The sequence below is a fragment of the Haliaeetus leucocephalus genome, unplaced genomic scaffold (genome assembly GCF_000737465.1).
Source record: "Haliaeetus leucocephalus isolate CR32 unplaced genomic scaffold, Haliaeetus_leucocephalus-4.0 Scaffold317, whole genome shotgun sequence".
Classification (NCBI taxonomy): Eukaryota; Metazoa; Chordata; class Aves; order Accipitriformes; family Accipitridae; genus Haliaeetus; species Haliaeetus leucocephalus.
This window is the reverse complement of record NW_010972753.1, coordinates 5,824,493-5,844,144: the sequence shown is the minus strand read 5'-3', so window position 1 is coordinate 5,844,144 and position 19,652 is coordinate 5,824,493. Positions and strand designations below refer to the sequence as shown.

Sequence of the window (19,652 nt, the reverse complement as noted above, 5' to 3'; positions counted from 1 at the left end):
GCAGTATCCCAATTTGGCTGTGCATTGCTTTTCACTGCTCATTCCCTATGAATCCTTACAGTTGTATCTCATGAATATAGAAATGCATAATAAAAAGCAATTAAATGCAAACATGTTTCAAATATCATTACAAGAAATCAGAAAAGCTGTAATTCACTTCATTTGCTATTGATAAACAATATTTGAAAAGAAAAATGGGAGATGATAGTGAATTTATCAACACTTCTTATTTTTACTGATTGTCCATAAAGTTTTGCAAGTAAAATTTCAGGCAGCAGTGTAGACATGTTTTCTATGTTGAGCTGAAACAGAGAAGCAAAATGGCCCTTTCTGAAACTTAAAATGACATAGATTTCAACAAGTTTATTGCAGAGCAAAGAATAGCAGATTTCCGCCAATGAAATGATGTGTCGGATCAGGTAGTGACAAGCCTGGCACACAATCTTGTCTGCTGTCAAACTAATGATAACTGAGATTGTGGACAGAAAATCAAGTTGGAGAGGCAGTGGATAGTCTGCAATATTGGTTAGGACAAGGTAATCAAGCTATAAAATAGGTGGGAGAAGAGTGGGGACAGGAAAACAAAAACAAACCAACCAGTTAATTTTAATATCTTGGATAACCCTGGGATTTTTTTTTTTTCCTTTTTGCTTATCTTACTTGAAAAATGAAAACAATATGAATCTTGGAACTCCAGGTGTAGTTTATCTTTTCTTTTACATTTTTCAGTGATTTTTTTTTTTTTTTTTTTTTTTTTTTTTTTTTTTTTTTTTTTTTTTTGCTTTTAATTATCTACATGTACTGCTTCACCTGTCATTTATTTGGTCAGTGCCTGATGAAATGAAGCTGCTGTATGTTGGGAAGGGTTTCTTGGAGTTGCCTGATGTTAGCACATGAATTACACCTTTCCAGATTAAAAAAGAAAATTGCTAGAGAATATGCTGTTGCTAATTCAGTAGGGTATCATTGCTAATGGTAGGTGCCTCCCTGTACCTTTGGGAACTGTCACTGCTACTATGCTTTTGTTTTTAATTCATCAGTATAAATGTTTTACTAGATAAGTATTAGTTTACTACTAGTAATAGTAGTTTTCTATTAATATTTTTAATCTTCCTAAATTCAATATCATTGCTGCATTTCATGATACGGTTTTAATGCCATATACTGTATGAACAAAATGTTAAACAGTGCACTTTTAATCTGATGGTAATGTAAACCAGACAAAAGGACAGAGCTGCTTAAATGAGATTTCTTATGCCTGTCTTTCCTAGTATGAATTTGTGTTAGGTTTGTAATCATTTTGTTGAAACCTTCAGGATGAAGGGACCTATTGCTGTTTATTTTGCTAGCATTACTCTTTTCCATCCCTCTTTGCTTTTGTTTTCTCTGGTGAAGTCTCTTTGTCGTTAGCTGCCACCATCCATAAGTTTTCCCAGAAACCAATTCTGAGCAGAAACTAATCTATTGGTGTTTTACAGCTTCCCATGGAGCTTTAGGACTTTTCAGTCTCATTGCTTATGCTACGGTTAATCTACACTGCATGTGTTTTATTTTTCAGGAAACTGAAGCAGCAGTGCAGGCTAAACAGCCGAATGTGGAAGAGGTTTTGTCTAAAGGGTGTCATTTATATAAGGAAAAACCAGCCACTCATCCAGTAAAGGTAATGAAGCAACCTTTAGCAATATCCATTACTGTGTAATGGGTTATGCTTCCCCTGTTGTACACTTGTCCTTGATGTGCTCTGTTTAAAATCAATGAAAGAACTTGGCAAATGGCATTTGTTCTGTTGTGTGACGGCATAGCCAGGAAAAATGTAATGTTCCCAGCTAGAAATTTTTTGCATATTGTGATGGGAATATTGTTTCTGACATTAAGGTTGTTCTACCTCCTCAAGAGTAATCCACATTGAAAGCAAATGTAATTTTTGGTGCCTAATTAATGGCATCATATAACATGCTTTTAAACTCCCTTATTTTGAATTTTGCTTTCAGAAATTTTGTTGATTGAAAAAAATGAACATGTTTTCTAGAAAAGGTAAGAGTCAAGTCATAAAGAGGGCCCTTTGCCCTAAAATTTTGTCATGGTGAAGGAAAGAAGACATGGCAATATAGAGCTTTCCCACTCAGTTTGTCTGCTAAAATTCATGTAGAATGATTGACTTGATTCTGTTTTGGAGCAGAGGATACATTGTTAAGAAGGCTAATGCCTCTCAACACTTCTCTTTTAGAAAAAATGTACTATAGAATCCTTCTCCCCAGCAGAGAAACCAGTTTGAAGGGGATACTTTACACTCGGTTTCCTAAAGACTATGTAGACCTTCATTGAGACTAGAGTATCATTTTCTGTCTTGTAGAATCTTGCAGCAGAAAATAATCAGCCAGAAGCCTCCCATGTGTGGTACAGCTACTTTTGGAGTGGGAGACCAAACTAGTAAGGTCACTACCATATCGACCAGAGCTTGATCTGGTTTCTGGTTTTATAACTGCCAATAAAGTATCTGTGAACATGATGATTAAGAGTTCCCAGAAACTGTTATAGTGGCTTATTGACTACACTAAGTATCTATTGCAATTGCTTCTGGCTGGGCAGAGGTAGTAAACTTTGTATTTGGAGCTTTTCCAAACCTACAGGACTCAATAACCTCATTTTACAGAAGAAGGTTTCCTCACAAAGTTAGACTGTCTATAGGTGACCTCTACAGTGAATTTCTTGTTTTTCCATCTCTGTTTAGTCACTATACTTGGAGTATTATTGTCCTACTTTTACAAAATTTCCTTTAAATTACTTATAAATCCCACCAGCAGATCCCCATTCACAGGAGCACATGAATGCGCTTATCTCCAGTTCAGAAATTAATACATTTGTAAGAATGATTTGGTTTCTTTTCTTCTTTCCTGAATAGAAATCCTTAAGAGTTATTTTCGCCTTTGGTATCTATGCTTTCTTTTAATGATCAGTTCTCTTAAACAGTGATAAAACACTAAAAGAGGTAACTCAAGGTGACTTAAAAGTAGCGTGATAATGAGAGTGAGCAGAAACAAAGCTTTTGACTCTGTGTTGGGCATTTTCCTTGGCTAATATGGTGCTATTTTTGTTGGGAACTGAAAGATGTCATCTGCACTCTGAATGGATGATGGAACAAAAATCACTTGCGATAACTGCATTTACTTATTTCGTATGACTTCAGCTGTAGTCTTAGGAGAATCTTACTCCACATTTTAACAAGCAAAGTACTTGAAACAACAAAAAAACTAGAGGTTTTGGCTTGCTTTCTAAATTTTTGTTATTGCTTATAAAGAATTGCAGAATGAATGCTGGCATTTTCAAGGAGAAGAACTAGTACTTGTTTTATATACCACTGACAGAAGTATAAATGGTGTGAAATGATTCTGTTTAGGCCAAACTTCTGACATAGAAGTGTACTCTGTGTCTATTTCTTTTAAGTGTTCACATCAAAGACACTGAAAACTGCCAATTTCTACCAGATTTACTGGAACAAGATAACTCTTGAAATAAAGATTATGATATTCAATGAGTTGTAGTTTTGACAATGACATTATAAAGTGTGTCTGTGAGGAAATTAGTAACTACTTGTGGAATAGTGAGTATTTAATTTCTAGTCCCTCTTTAATTGCATTTTACCTTTTTCATTACATTCTGTAGTTCAGTTAATTTCTGGTTCAGTGTCTGTCTTGTACAATAAGTCATAAACCAGTGAATATATACTGTCAGGACTGTTGAATTGCTTTCTTGATGATGTAGGTTTCCTTAAGCTTTCACCCATTTATACTGCGTTGGTCTTCTGTCATCGTTCTTCATGAGTAACTTCCAGCAATGTCTGCTATTTATATGTTCCGATATAGACTTTTCAGCAAATGTCAAAATCATTTTCTACAGAAAAGGTATTTGGTGGACGCAGAAATAATTCGTACTCAGATTAAGGTGTTTTTGAAAAGATATTAGCGAGGTTGCAAAGTTAAGCACCCAAAATGTTAGAAAATTCTTGAATTAATGCTGCTGTGGTGGCCTTGGTTTAGGCTGAACTCTGCCTAATTCAGTACAAGATATTGACAGCACTCACAGTGTGAGCAGCAATTCAATACTTAGACTCATACTCCTTGTTTAGTTTGTGGCACAGAAAAAAAGATAAAATTACATGGCCTCTTTAAAAGCATTAATTACTTGCATAGCATTGCGTGACAACTTTGTAGATTATTTAGTTCTCTAAGGCATCTTTGGTTTAGCTTCCTTTTTTTCCCTCTGATTTCCTTAATTCACCACAAATCTTCCCATTTTTTTCAATAAGTGAAGTAGAGGTTCTATAGACTCATTCACACCGCAAGCCTCTCCTGTGCTGAAAAACAGTATGTGTCAGAGAATTAAAGATACTGGTGCAATTATGTTCATTGTATCTGAATTAATGTTCATAGTTGACGTTAGTCTGGCATTTCCTAATGTTTAGCTGTTTATCTTTCCAACCTTTATAATGTACTCCCATTATGGTGTTTTGAATGTAAATTAATTCCCATGGATTTATATTGACACATACTTAATCTTATCTCATAGTTATGTCACTGAAATAAGTATATTTTCACACCTTCACTAAGCATACTAAAAGTGCTGATGTTGGAATTTTGCAATGCAGGACTGTAAAAATATTTTTGTTGGCAAATGAAATCCTAGTATATGCTGATTCAAGAGTCAAGAATAGGATGAGACGTGTGATCCTTTAAGCACTAGCACTTTAATAATCAGACCTATTCACTTCTATAAAATGGATTTCATGCTTTTGAAAAGCATTTCTGTAAAGCTTTTGTGAGTGGGGGAGGGAGAGGTTACTGCTGGTGACAGTGGCAATAGAAAGAACGTAAGCCCCAATCTCATGATTAACAGCACTTAAACAGAACAGTTTATTTGGGAAAGGATTCTGTGGCAGTGGAAGAGCTGTAGTTTCCTTGCCACAGCACTCAATTTGTCCTTTCCCATGTTGGGTGGGAGAGTGAGTAATGAGGAAGTCATTTTCATTGTCCTCAGTCTTGCTTTTAAAAGACGACACCATTTCTCTCTCTAAATACTCCTCTCTAGTTTTAGTGCTGTCAGTGAGATTAGTTCATGTATGAATGTTAACCTCACTTACACTGCACCGGTGCTGACATTTAAAGAAAATCATTAAATCAATGAAAGTGTTCCTCAATGCAACATATTTCGATGTTCATACTTGTCACCAAAGCTCTGGCACTGCAATTACAGCAAAATTGCTGTGCTCAAAGAAGTTAACATTTTAATGCATGCATGCTAATTTATGGCAGATGCAGGATTGGCTCAAACCATAACTCTGATAGAAGAGTTTAGAACTAGCTACTCTCTTATTAGCGGTGTAGATGTTGCCTCAGACAACTCTCTCTAATGTCTGTGGTGGGCATGTTTTATATTTTGTCATTGCTGGAAAGAAATCTCTGGCTCACATCCACATGAATGATTAAGCAGCTATTCATAGTGAGGACCAATATTATATTTATAACATCCATATCTCCTTCCTTAGCTCCCGTAAATATATTGTAAAATGAAGCCAGACTTTGATAGTGTAATCTCTCCAGCTTTTGTTTTTAAGGGCTGTCTGCATTCTCTGCTACTATTGAATTAATAGATATTGGAGCAGTCCTTTACATTTTAAGCTCTGGAAGTACGTTCTTGGGCTACAACAGCAGAAAAAAAAGGAACTTTAAAATCTGACATAAAATGTGTTCAAAATGTGTATTTCTGTGTGTCCATAATCCACAGAGAAATAAAACATATGTATAATTGTGAATTGTAATATAACAAGTTGCATTTATCATGCATACCTGAATGCTTTTTCTGCCTAGTCCTCATAGTGTATTATCAAAGAGAATCTCTGATATTTCTGACTTCTGATTTTATTTTTAATGCAGTTTTTAAGCTGCTCTTAAAGATAAAAACTTGTTTTATTCCCTAATGCAGAATTGTATCCTTTTTCTCCTGCCCTATCAACAAGCATTTACACTAAAAGCTGTCCTGAGTTTATACCAGGTAATATTCTGGCCTCCGTTGGTGACAGATAGAAAAGAGCTTTGCAGATTTAGAGTGTTTATGGCAAAGCTTAAGGCAAATTCTAGAAACGCTCCCCTGACACATCAGAATATGAAATTGTGCTACCTCAGTGTCTATGTGTGTGTGTGAGTGTACACACAGCAATTTAATGTGTATTGTTCCTTATCCCTCTTCTATTGACCCCTGTCGTCTTAGACTCTAGGTAATTAAAGTACCCTTCTTAATAGGCATCCTGTTTCCATCACAGCTGGATTGTGATTTAGACTATATATCTAATCGTGAATTGGACGCGAGAATACTAAAAGCATTCCTGAGTGGCATTGGTGCACTGTGCTGCTTTTTGTAGCAGACAATCAGGGAGCAGCTTAAAAAAAGAAATACAGTCTTCATTTTAAGAGTTTAGAGATGCCAGCATAGAATTAGCAATGCTTCATCCTTCTTTACAGTCCTTAGAGAAAGGAAGAAAGAGGGGTAGAAACAACATTTTCAAGTCTAAATGCCTCTCAGGGTTATCTGAGGACAGATGTAATTCATACTCCAGACTTTCACTTAGGTTTTGTTTAAAAGTAACAGTTCAGCCATTACTGGTCAGGACTGCATGCCCACACACTGAAGTTTGTGACTCCCTGAAGACTCCTAAGGCCTTCTTTTTACCTTTTTTTTTTTTTATATTATTTTTTAATAGGCGGAAGAATGTGTTCTGCATTTGATATTACAAATCACAGAGGTTTTCTTGACAAGTTTTTTTTAATACATAATTCCCCTTTCTATTTGAATTGAAAAAATTAGCATCTCAGGTTCGTGGTGATAAAAACCCCCACCTCTCTACAGTATGTTAAAAACAAAAGTCATCTTGTGTTCCCCAAAAGGGTGTAAAGTCCTGTCGACCGGGGAGCAGGGCAAGCCAGTGCTTACCCCAGGAAGCAGTGGGGTCTCCCCGCTGGGCTGCAGGACAGGGTCTCACCAGCCAGGGCCCCTCCTGCTGCCCCCAGCCAAGAAGCAGGGCAGGCTGGGGGGCTGTCCCTGGCTGGGGGGCAGGATCAGGCCCCGCAAGGGGAACCAGAGACAGACACAGCCCCGGGGGCTGCGGCAGGGCCATGGGGATGGGAACGGGCTGAGATTGGTCCAGGAATCAATCCGTGGTCGTGGTTGTGGTCAGGCAGCTGCGCTGGCTCTAAGTTGGCCCTGAGCTTCAGCAGCCAAACTTCGAAGAGGAAAGATGCTTTCAGGACCCTGACACCATGAAGCTGTTTTGCAGCCCAGCTGGGAAGGATTTTACACATTCGTCTCTCCTGTTTGTGAAAATTAATTGCTGTTTCTACCTTTCTGGTTTTGGTTTGGGGTTTTTTTTGTGGTTTTTTTTATTCAGCTGGTCCATCAGATGGAGAAAAAAAAGTTTAATTTATTTTACATTTATTTACATTAATTTACGTATTATAAATTTAATATATTTTTTATTTTTTTATTGTAGAAAAAATTAGAAGACTTGAATGCTGACTGGAAGGCAATAATCCACTTAATTCATCAACTAAAGGAAAAGCCAGCATTAGGAGCGTTTGGCCCTTTCTCTTCGGGTCTCTGTAAGTGCTTCAGTATATACATATTTTGAAATTAATTAGAAATCACACAGCTAAAATGAAAATGGCTGGAGACCATCTAAATTTGTTCTGCATCCTTACAAATTTCAGCTTTAGCTTGTAAATGGGAGGTGTGCTAGTGTGGCATTCAACTTGGCTTTTTATCGTTTCCTTTCTATTTTGTGTAATGTGTCCCAGAAGACAAATTAGGTTATGGATTTGATGAAAAGATTGCAGCATGCTTTTTAAATTATTACTGTTTCAAAATCTTGTTTCTTTATTCTATGAAGAGATGAGATGAGATTTTGACTTTCTACATATATTCATGGAGGAAATACTGTGAAGGGATAAGAATTATTTAAATTAAAAGATAATAATGTTACAGGTCGAGTGGTTGTAAATTGGTCACAGAATGAAATTCTGAAATTACTTTTTATGATAGGGCAATGAACTGAGACTATTTCAAGACAAAGCTTGTTTATGCATAGAAAAGGTTGTATGACAACATGGTAAGAGTGATTCTGCAGTTAAACATTAAGTCTGTGATATATATCTCTGGGTGTCTTGAGTTCATGAATCCACAACAAGAGACTTGATCTCCATTTAATTTAAATTATTTGGACTATATTTGTATTAGGTTCTTCTCATATCTCTTTGCACCTGCTGGTTCCCTGCAAGGATTACAAGCTCATTTTTATCTCCTTGATAAATGGATTTTATTTCCTACTGCTTTCCTTTGAAATGTAGTGATTAAGCATGGGTGGAAAAGAAATATATAATGGAAGCACTGGGTTAAATCTCAGTTTCTAAAGTCTCAACGATTCTTTACGTGATATTGAACTATCTATCTCAGTTGCTTGGATGAAGAATGTTACTCACCCATACAATTTGGAAAGCTGCTCATCAGATGTGGGAGTAGAAAGAAATCCCCCCCCCGCCCCCGCCCCTGCACGTGTCAGATTTGCTGTAACTCAGGCTACGATACAGCTACAGTAGTCACCTGGGATTTGATTACTTGTTGGATGTTGATGCCTCTTGCTTTTAACATGTTTTAATGGGTAGCATACAAGAAAAGCTGAAATTGGAGAATTCTCTACCTTCTACTAGTGACTGTCTAGGACAGCAAAGCAGAAAAATCTGTTTTCAGAGAAGTAAATAATTGTACTATATAGGCAGAATCCAGAATATTCAGTACCAGAAGAAAGTCCAACTTCTGTCAGAATAGCATGTATCAATTCAAGCAAAGCAGATGTCTTGCTTATGATGTGTTGAATCTTACTAAATAGGAACTATCATTTAGTTTTAGTCATTTAGAACTGCTGTGGTTCCAGTGGCAATCATTTCAGTTTTCTAAAAAGGGCTAAATACCACTAGTGTTTTTTAAAACTTGTAGTACAGCAGTATCCCTGCTTTACAAGATTTTGTTCTAAGGCATGCTATAGAATTTCATCTAATGACACGAGGGAACTGAAGGAGATGCGTAATCATTTTTTGCTGTGCTGGGTCACTAAACTTGCTGTGTCAGTTTTGCATGTCAGCAGGTTATGTCAGATTCCAGGGGGAGGGAGTGTTGGTGACTTGCGTATTTGCTGTTACAAAGGAAATTGTAATAATGGAACAAGAGAGAGAACACACAGTAGTAGTGCAATAATAGATTCCTATATTAACTCATCTTTAGCTGAAGAATTGCAGAATTACTCATTTACCTTAATTCAAAATGTAGGCTCTAACTACTAACATTTCTGAGACTCAGCAAATGGAATTATACGTGCAGAAAATGAAAGCACTGGTGTTCTGTAAAGGATTAAATAGGAAGTAAGATGGATTTCCTTTCTATTGCCAAGAACACTTCAAATTTGAACCTGTGCTTGTAACACTAATTTATAATTTTTCTTTATTCGAGTCAGTTTACTGCAATCACATCATTATAGATGTATCACAATAGAACTGTAGAGTTCAGAAGGGACCTGGGGAGACATCTATTCCTTTTGCTCAAAGACCAGTCAATTAGCACAGGTTGCTCAGGGTCATGTCCAGTCAGGTTTTGAGTATCTCCAAGGACGGAAACTCCATAACCTCTCCAGGTAACCTGTTCCAGTGTTGCTGAACCACTCTCACAGTAAAGAAAGTTTCTTCTTATATTTAAATGGAATTTCTAGTATTTGAATTTTTGCATGGTGCCTCTCATCCTATCACTGGGCATCACTGAAGAGAGTCTGGCTCTGTCTTCTTTATTCCACCAATCGGATATTTATACACATGGATATGATCCCCCTGAGCCTTCTCTTCTCCAGGCTGAGACAACAGGTTTTCTGGAAAGGTAGAAAGTGGTATGTGTTACTAAAGTATTTTGTTAAAAAAAAAACCAACAAAACAGAGGGGGAGGGGGGAAAGATTGTCATGGGTTTTCTCATGCTATACTATAAGTTCTGTAGTAATTTTAGCCACTTAAGTTGTAGACATTTTTATGGACTTGCTTGTTCTGTGCTGCTGATTCTCATGAACCATGAACTGGTGTGCAGAGAGACTCAAACTGGCTATGGGAGAGCTAGCTTTAACTACGCCTCCCAAAAACTAAACAACCTCATTAAAGGTCATTTTTAAAGAAAGATGCACAAAATTATTTTGGAAGGGCTCTGTGAAGCAATGGCAGTATCTCCTGTTGGTAATTATTCACTTCCTGATTCTATAGAGACTTTTGTGGACATCAGAATTTAATAATGTTGACATCTGTGTTTGAGACCAGGGAATGAAGATGTAATTGGCTAATCTCTACTGCCCTGTCAGGTATCATTTGGTCTAGTCTGGCTATAAGAACTCAGCCAGAGGGTCTTACTAAATATACCATCTGGTGGCTGTTACAGAGGTAAAGGACCCTGTTTATAATTATTTCTAGGTCTGTGTATTATAGTTTCTTTGGCACTAAAAAAAAGTCCTTAATATCCTACCAGTCCAGTGTGCCCTCGGGCATAGTGAACAAGAACTGCTTTTCCAGCTCGAAGAATGTACTTAGCTGAAGGGTATGTCAAAAACTTAGCAAAGATTGACTTCCAAGACAAGATGATTCAGGAAGGAAATCACACTTGCTATCTGTACTTGACATGATAACATGAAATTGTGTGAATGTCTCTATCCAAATACCTTGATGCCTTCCTTAGCCAGCAGTTTGAAAACATTTTAAGCAGAGAGAAATGCAGTTCTGGAATGTGCTTTTACAGGAGGGACAGGTTTTAATAGTATTGTTAGCACTCCTATGACTTCTTTTGTACTGAAGTGCTACCACTGGGTTTACTTAATAAGTTAGGTAAAGTTAAGTAGTGCTTTGTAAACCCCTGTGAATGCATTGTGGGTGGGAGGCATTCCTGACTTTGGTCCCCAGAAAGACATTTTCCATCATTTGCCTTCACTCAAAGAAGAAGTTAGGGGAAAATTTTGGCCACTTTCATTTAGAGCTCTACTTGAAAATACAATTTCTTAAAAAGGATATGTATTTATTTTCAATCATGCTATACCTGAAGTTAGTAAAACTTTAAAAAATAACTGCAAATGAATACAGTTGAAAATACTTTGTCAATTAATTTTACATTTTGCATGTACAGCTAATAAAACTGTGAGCAGTACATTATACTGGTACTCTTGCAGTTTAACTTATTTAGTGAACAGTACTTTGTGTACAATCAATTTCATTTTTTTCCCCTGAATTTTTACATGTTTTTGTATTTTTGTATGAAATGTCTACTCAAGTGAAACAGAAAAATGTTTGACTGTGAAATGAAGAAAAAAGTAGAGAGAGCTAGTGTCAATTACAATGATGAAATTACTTCTCAAAATTAAGTAGAATTTGTCCCTTTAAACTTTACAAGTTATCAGTTTTATTTTGGAGCATTGTTATAGCAGGTCTAAAAAAAGATAAAAAAATAATTGGTTTTGTTTTACAAATTGTAGCAGAGTTAGAGATGCATTTGAGAGAAAGGCTTTATATGCATTGTTAGTTATTGTATATTTAATACAAAGAATTTGAAGAAAGGTAATACTATATCACCAGAACTTATAACACTACCCATTAGATTTAGGTGTCTTTCCTTGAATGCATACAATCAAAGCTCTTCTGTGCTTTCAGTATAATTTGCTTTGGGAGTAGGAGTCAGAGACTGCAGGCATGGAGCCACAGACTGGGCTTCCACGTACAGGGGAAGAAGGCAGCTTTTCAGGATTTAGAATGAATAAGGGAGAATAGGAGAGGAGTGATGTATCAAGCTGAGTCCATTAGAAGCAAGTTGTAACATGAGGATTGTGAACTGCAGTAACTTCACCAGCTGATTTAACCAAAAGAGAACTCATTGCTTATTAGCCCATATATTCAGCTGGGGCATAGAAGAAAAATTCACAGAGGTCACCTCCAGAGTTTATAACACCTTGAGTTTTGGGGTTTGAATTGAGAGAGCGATATTTGTGAATCTGGGGAAACTAGTGACAACAGAATTTCATTTGCTTGTCCTTTGGTATTTTAGTTGAAGGAGTGCATCCTAAGGTACATCTCCTTTTGTTTGGGAAAGCTTAGTTTGGCTCTTATTTCTCCGTGAAACAAGTCCCCACCTGGACTAGGCATGCTGCTTTGTTCTAGGCCTGTAAGAACTTATAAAACAGTTCTTGAAAAATACCACGGATGTTACTCTACGAGTATATGTACCGCTGTGGCTTAATACAGCTGAAATTCATATGCACTGCTTGGAATGTAATATAACATAAGAAACATGTACTGGGGCTACTAAAAATATACAATTCCTGAGACTGTAGGTTTTTGAGGAAAATTAGCAGCAAACAAAAGCATGTGTGTGAAAATACATACCTCGATGAAATAACATAAGGTTTAAAACTAAAATCCAGTGACCTCAGAAGCTGAAAGTGCTTCTGTAGTGCTAGTGTCTGTATTTTACGCATCTGGAATTTTCTTCTATTTTCATATTAAATGCATAGTTGAGTGATCTATTATTCTATATTGGTTAGTTCTGAGATAGATGTACCGACTAAGCATAACAGTATCATGCATTATGAAGACTGCCCTGTTAAATCTCTGATATGATATTTGGTTTAATATTTTCAGTGGGGATGAAGCATTCTTTGTTTTTGAAACTATAACTGTCAAAATATATTCATTCCATGAATTTTCAGAGCTGGATGATGTAATGTCCCACTGCCTCTTTAAAAACAAACAAACCATTTGTTTTTAAGAGATATTCAAGAGACAATGACAAAAACTTAAGAAACAAAATGACAACAACTAGCTTTGGGCAAAAACGCACAATAGATGCTATGTTCTTTTTTGTAGTATTTCATAGCTAATGTGCTCTGAAGCAGTCATTGTTTATATGTTATGCACAGTGCTTGAGTGAACACCACATATGCTGTAGTTCAGCACTGTGTTTCTCAGAATTTCCAAATGCTAGTCTTAAAAATCCTTGTGCATTTCATTATATGCACCTGAAAAGATAACAATATGGGTATTCAGGGGGTAAATTAAAAACAAATGAACAAATCAGATATTAGAATGTGTGTATTGTTTATAGCAGCTGGCATAGTATAATTGAGACCAGGAATACTCAAAATAATTCCTTGGGGAAGACTCAACAATCTAGGGATCTGTGCATCTACAGCGTTTTCAATACTAATGCAAACGTGTTGATAATTAAATAAACATTGCACACAACTTTCACCATTTAAAAGAACTGTGTTATCAGCTATTAAAATGCTTGTGTGGGGAACATGGTAGATATTTAATTTTGCAGAACCTTTCTCCACAGAGTTGAACAGCTAAAAATCCACAGCATGCATCTGTTGTGACAAGTAGTTCTACACTGAATTAGAAGGCAACGCTACTGCCAGTAGTGCGTTTTAGTTAACATTAGTTTTAGGGCACCAGTAAAGAGACCTCTAGTATGAGAGTTGTAATAGAGAGAAATATTATTTCCAATAATGGCCATGTCTCGAATTGTGTAGTTTCTGATACTTGTGCATGTGGAATCTAGAGGAAATATCTGTTTTTAATATTAGTTATAATTAAGTTTAACTCTATGAAAAGTTTTACTAAAACAAAATGCAAGAGAGAAAATGAACAGGGAACAATGCAGTAGGGAAGTATCATAGAGAATACCTTGACTTCTTGAATCAGTGTTGCGCAGTAAGAGTAGGCTCTTCCTTGAGTCAGCTGGCCTAGCAAAGGTTGCTGATTCTCTTATAAAGTAGAATAGTAGAGGAATAGATTGTTGTCTTTACCTTTTCTTTTGGTTGCTTTTAGATGAAGGAATGAACAATGGTTTCTAAAAATAATTTAAATTTTCTTGGTTTTGAGTCATTTTACTTTACAGGTTTCTATGGTAAAGAGGTTTGCAGATGCCAGCCTGAGTTGGCCCTCTTATGTGCACTTTGCCATATATCTATTTTCCCCATTGTGTTCAGGAAAGAAGTTGCCTGATTATTCCATCTGATTTTCATTAAGAAGCTTTTTCGCTTCTAACACATGTGCCACATCTAACAAATAACAATATGGCACAAAACTGAATCTGTTACCATTTGATTGGAGATTTTTCGAGGTCAGGACCCAGTTTCACAAGCAGTTCTATTTTTCAATACAGCTGACATCAGACACAAGCTGAAGACAAACTTGTCTAATAAAGCTTTCAGATTCAATTTTCTCTCTGCATATAGCTTCAGGAATCTCTGGAGGTCATTCACAGCATGTGCTGCAACACCAACAGGGAGAAGTAATGAAAAGAGTCTAGATAAAAAGCTGACACTATGCCTTCAGAGCTGCATGAATAAAAACATAATAAGCAAGTTTATAAATGCAAATCTCTATGATTCTCAGAATTTCATCTTGATCTTTACAGCATATCTTGATGTGAGGATTTGTTTCTGGATTATCTGACAGGTGAAAAATACATGCGAAATATACATAAGCCACAAAAGGCCGATTTAAGTCAAAAGAAAGGTTACACCTTTATATTAAACATCCTATTTCAGGGGTCTCACAGTAGGTTACTCTTTGAAAGTATCTGTAATAAACAGGTGTGACAGTGCAGTTTACAAAGGGAATGTGGACTTTAACTTTGATTTTTCAGGGCTCAGTTGAGTAAATAAAACTCACTCTGGGTTACTACACAGAATTTTTATTATACTCATACCTGTGATGAAATGTAAATCAGAAAGTGAAAACAGGACTTGGCTGCTTTGCTGTTATTAAAGACAATATGGAATCTAGGTCTACTTTTTCTATTCTATAACAAGTTGCTGAAAGTGCAGCTGTCAAGATTTGTGATGTAAATAAGATTCATGCTATCATCAGTCTTTCAAAGGACCCCATTCTCCTATTCCATTTTTAAAATACGATCTGGTATTTTCTTTTGAGGAGCAGGCTTCGCAGCTTGTTTTCTTTCATTTAATTTCTTGATCAATAGTTAGTAGCAGCAGAATATACAGGATTCATTTTGATTAAATCCCATGAAATGTAAATGATAGCATGCTGTAGAATTCATCAGACTATTATTGATAACCTATACCAGGTGAGAGCACAGAAGTTAGTTATGGTTATGGTCGGTCTTTTCTACATGCCTCATGTAACATGGCTCAGGAAGGAATTAAATGAATGTTTATTTTTCTCTAGACCTATATTCAGCATGCAGTGCAGAATCCAATGTTAGTAATTTTCAAGAAATGTGGCAACAACACAATTGCATCATTTTTAATAAACAGACAGAATCAAGAATTTGAATTAGTTCATTCTGGATGATATGGAAAAAAAAGGTTTCTCATTAGAGTTCCTAGCAAAAAATTATGCATAATAAAATGGTAGTTGATACTCTTTTTCAGCTTTTGTACCTCAGTTTCTAGCTTTACATCACACATTTTTTTTCTATGCTTTAAACCCACTCTCTCTCCCTTCTTTTTGTTACTTGAATTACTATAATATCTGACTATCCAGATAGCATTGGCTTGCAAATAGAAGTAATCTCTCTTTTCCGTTTCCTTTTATATAGTAATTAGGTCTATTGGCAACTACATTGTGTGAAAATCTCTTGTAATTTGCTAGAATAATAGAAAGTGATAGGTCATGCTGCACACAGTCCTCTTGACCTGTGTGCTGTTCTTTGTTGACTTGTCTTTTTAAAAAAGCAAAGCAAGCTGGCTTTTCCTTCTGAAAGGAGCAGCGCTCAGTGCCATCCTGGCCATATCCTACTGAGAAATGCAATGTCTTTTTGACATCTTTCCGAATATTTCTGTGGTGAGTGGAGCTGCCACAGAGTTAAGTCTGCTCTACAGAGAAACAGCCAGCCAAAGAGTGTGAGCAAGTGCGACCACAGATCATAAGCAGAGTGGAAGCCACAGGGAATGAGGAGCAATGCTCATAACTCCTTCTAATGAATGTTTCTGCTCTAGTCAGAGGGCATGAGGTGGTGAAAGACAGACAGACTTGTTCCTTAAACTGTAGAAGGCTAAAATGAGGAAAAGACGGCAAATGAAAACCTCTTCTACTCCAGCTAGAAAACTCTGTAGTCTTGTTTATATGAAGCTTGTCACTGAAATATCAGACTGCTGTCTTTGGTTGTATAAGTGTGGAGCAGCAGGGAACATGGTGATGGAGATGTGCAGGTAGAGATTTGCATTACTGATATTTCCTTCAACAACAGATTGGTGCTCAGAAGACACTCAAGTTCCCAAAGGCAGTTCTTCCTAAGGTGATGCTAAAATAGCTGGAAGAGCAATGGAGGTTAGTTTGACCTGAAAAGTAAGCATTATATGTGTTTACATGAGAAAGCTTGACAAGTGTTTCACACAGTAGTATGAGGCAAGATATTTTAACATTTCTGATGAAAGAATAGAAGGTGCTTGCAGTGATTTGAGGAATTACTTTGTCAAAAACAAAGTAACAGTGATGATGTTGCCTTCTCTAGCTTTGAACAACTCTCTTTAATTCTGCAGAATTTTTCTCTCCAAGAGTAAGGGTAGACTTGGAAATTTTTGCATGAATACTGTAATGCTGTTAAATTAGCTAATAACTGAACTCTGATTATTAGAAGCTTCTTCAAACCTGTTCTGATTTCTTTTTTTTAAAGTACATGGTACCTAAAATTCCACTGGCTCCTTGGTATTCTGTATCTGTGTACAAATTTTTACTCTTTTTTCTTCAGAGTTCCCCTTGGCCAGGATAGTAATTTATGCCTGTTAAATCAATTTGTAGATCTTACAAAATTAGAAGAGGTGATTTTCATAAGACTGTAAAAGTTGGAGCTGCTGGCAATATACGTTTTTCCCCTATATCAAAGAAATAGCTGCCAAAAATTCAGTTACATGCCAATAGCAGTACATTGGAAATGTAAATTGTTGTCATATAGATTGACGTCCAATTGAAAGCTGCATACTAAATAAAGGAACTTGTTACTTCTACCGACAAAAGGAATACTGAGAGGTGCTTGCATCATTTGTGACAGATGTTGTCACAACGTTTTTTATACGGCAAGTATGTGACAGAATTTGATGGAACACCACAACTGCTTTAGTACAAAACATTCATTTTCATGAAATCCTTTTGTAACAACTGCAACACCTGCTTACTCAAAAAAGACTCCTGTCCTTTGGGAAAAAAAAAAAAAAAGCTTTCTGTAGGGGTACAAATAAAAACAACAACAGAAAAGAAGCTGTTTTCAAAAAAATAATGTTTGAGTCCTTGAGCTGAAACTCTTCAGGCTGCCCAGAATTGATTGTGTGTGTTTCTAGATGTTGGAAAACTTAATTAGGGATGCAGGAATCAATTACTGAAAACACTTGGAGTGGGGGTAGAGGGAATAAATACAAAATTGAAATTTTATTTCATTATTAAAATATGAATTTAAATAACAGCAAAAGTCATATTATTAGATCACTTTCAAAAATAAAATTGCTGATTGACAGTGTCTTAATGTTGTCCCACAAACGGGGTCCGTCTACCTGGTGCGCAAGCCAATAGCACACAGAGTCGAGGTATTTTCAAACTGATTTCATTGATACGCATGAATGGGTGCCTGTCTCAAGACAGCACCCCCTTGTCTCAAAAATCTTCACATTTATACACTTAATTAATACATATTCATTGTTATTTTCCATAAGGATTGGTTCTTTCTTCTTCGCCCCTCATGTAAATTAGTGTGCAGACTCTGTCTTCTTCCTTCATTGTCTTCTTTTGAGTAGGTGGTATCATTTGAGGAGGTCATCAATGAGTCAGTGGTCGTGATTTCCCCCTGTAGGAATTACCTTTTGCCTACTTCTTCCCTAATCTTGGCAGTTCTGAGCAGTTCTTCAAGGTTTATTGACCAGACCACAATCGATTACCTTTTCTGACATAAACATAAAGCACCATTGTCTAGTAGTTAGTTCCTAAACCCTAAATGATGTCTAGTTATTGTTTCCCTATTTTAAACATTAACTGATGGGGGCTGTACAAAGGACTTTAGCAGCTCCCTGGTTATTTCAATCATATTATACATATTAATTGATAACATTAATATTAGCAAAGAGACTCCTTGTGTTGATTCTGCCCACTACTTCAAGAGATCCCAAAACAGGCTGGAACATTTTTCTCAACACTACCTTTAGTTCAACATTTTTAAGAGCCAACCAGGTAATTTTATCCTTAAAAACCCAAACACATAAGTAGTCTTCATATGGCAAATAGCAGCCCCATTGACTGTACTTTTGCATATGCAGATTATTACTATGTTTTATAGAAAAATTAGTTTTAAATTGGTTGTTAGTATCATGGATCTCCTTGGGATTCAAGGTGTTACTGCAGTATAAAGTTTGTACCCTTTCTGTTCCCCAAAAGACTGACTCCCTTGATATAATGCCTTCTTAAGGTTTCCTTTCAAAGTTCTCATGAAAAAGGTTAAAATGTTTATGCCTATAAAAAAGAGAAATCTTTATTTCATGATTGATTAAGAAAAAAGCCCATGTATCTTCCTGAAACATGAAAACTAATATGCATTGAATCCTCTTGACTGTTTTCTTTGTTGTCAAATATAAAACTCTTTATCGGAGAGATGAAAATATTTGTAACAGGCCACCATGAATAAATGTGTATCACAATTGAGTCAAAAGTTTGTATTTACCTTATGAAGAAAATAAGATTTTTGTCCAAAATTTCCATGTGATAATCCACATGATAAATATACAAATCATACAATATACAGTATGACTTCACCTTATTTTATGCAAACCAGTATATGCAGTCTGAGGCTCTGTAACCTCTCTAGCTAGACATGTGAAATCTTCCACATGGAATAATACACCAAATGAGAAACTAAATTAGCAGAAGAAGATTTGAGTTGCATCCATAACAAGAAATAATAATTTGTAGGTATTACCTGTTCATTTTAATTGAGACAGTCTCAGTTCCCTACTTTGAGAAGTTTTTCTTCTTTGCCTTTTAAAACATATGTCAGAAGAGCCTAAGGGAAGACTCAAATCAGTAATGACAATAGAGGATACAGGGCACAGGCAAGGCAGAAAGAAATTGTTTCTCTCACCTGTGGGTTTCCTAGCGCTCCATATCACAGTTAAGAAATAAGACAATATTGGTTTTGGGGGAAAAAATTTTTGCTTTTGTTACAATAAATAAGATATATTAGCCTTAACATACGTTCAGTTTATTTTATTCCAGTATCTCAGCACTTGAATCAACTTCTGCATTTGTAAAAAAAACCACTAGCAGTATCAAAAAATGGTTATTTTTGCTGTAGCAGAAATATTGGTGGCAGTATTGCAGATAGTTGTTCAGCTAACCTTTAAACTACAAACAGAAAGAAGTAGCAAACACAATCATGTTTTATATACAGTTTACATAAACAAGAAAGTTTATTTATAGAAGAGGGAGATTTTTGAATCTTAACCATTAAATTGAATGTACTGGGTTTCGTTTTTTTAGTTTGTGGTTTGTCGTGTGCCCCCCCCCCCCCGCCTTTTTTTAAATTTTTTTTT

General features: G+C 36.1%; 1 protein-coding gene across 1 annotated transcript in view; it reads left to right on the top strand.

The window, feature by feature from the left end:
• DMD (dystrophin) overlaps positions 1-19,652 on the top strand; it is a 1,006,632-nt gene that overhangs the window by 625,525 nt on the left and 361,455 nt on the right. Inside the window, exons 48-51 of the mRNA XM_010571327.1 lie at positions 1,559-1,660; positions 7,541-7,623; positions 14,667-14,680; positions 17,865-17,870. Coding sequence (XP_010569629.1) covers positions 1,559-1,660; positions 7,541-7,623; positions 14,667-14,680; positions 17,865-17,870 — 205 coding nt within the window. The remainder of the gene's footprint in view (positions 1-1,558; positions 1,661-7,540; positions 7,624-14,666; positions 14,681-17,864; positions 17,871-19,652) is intronic.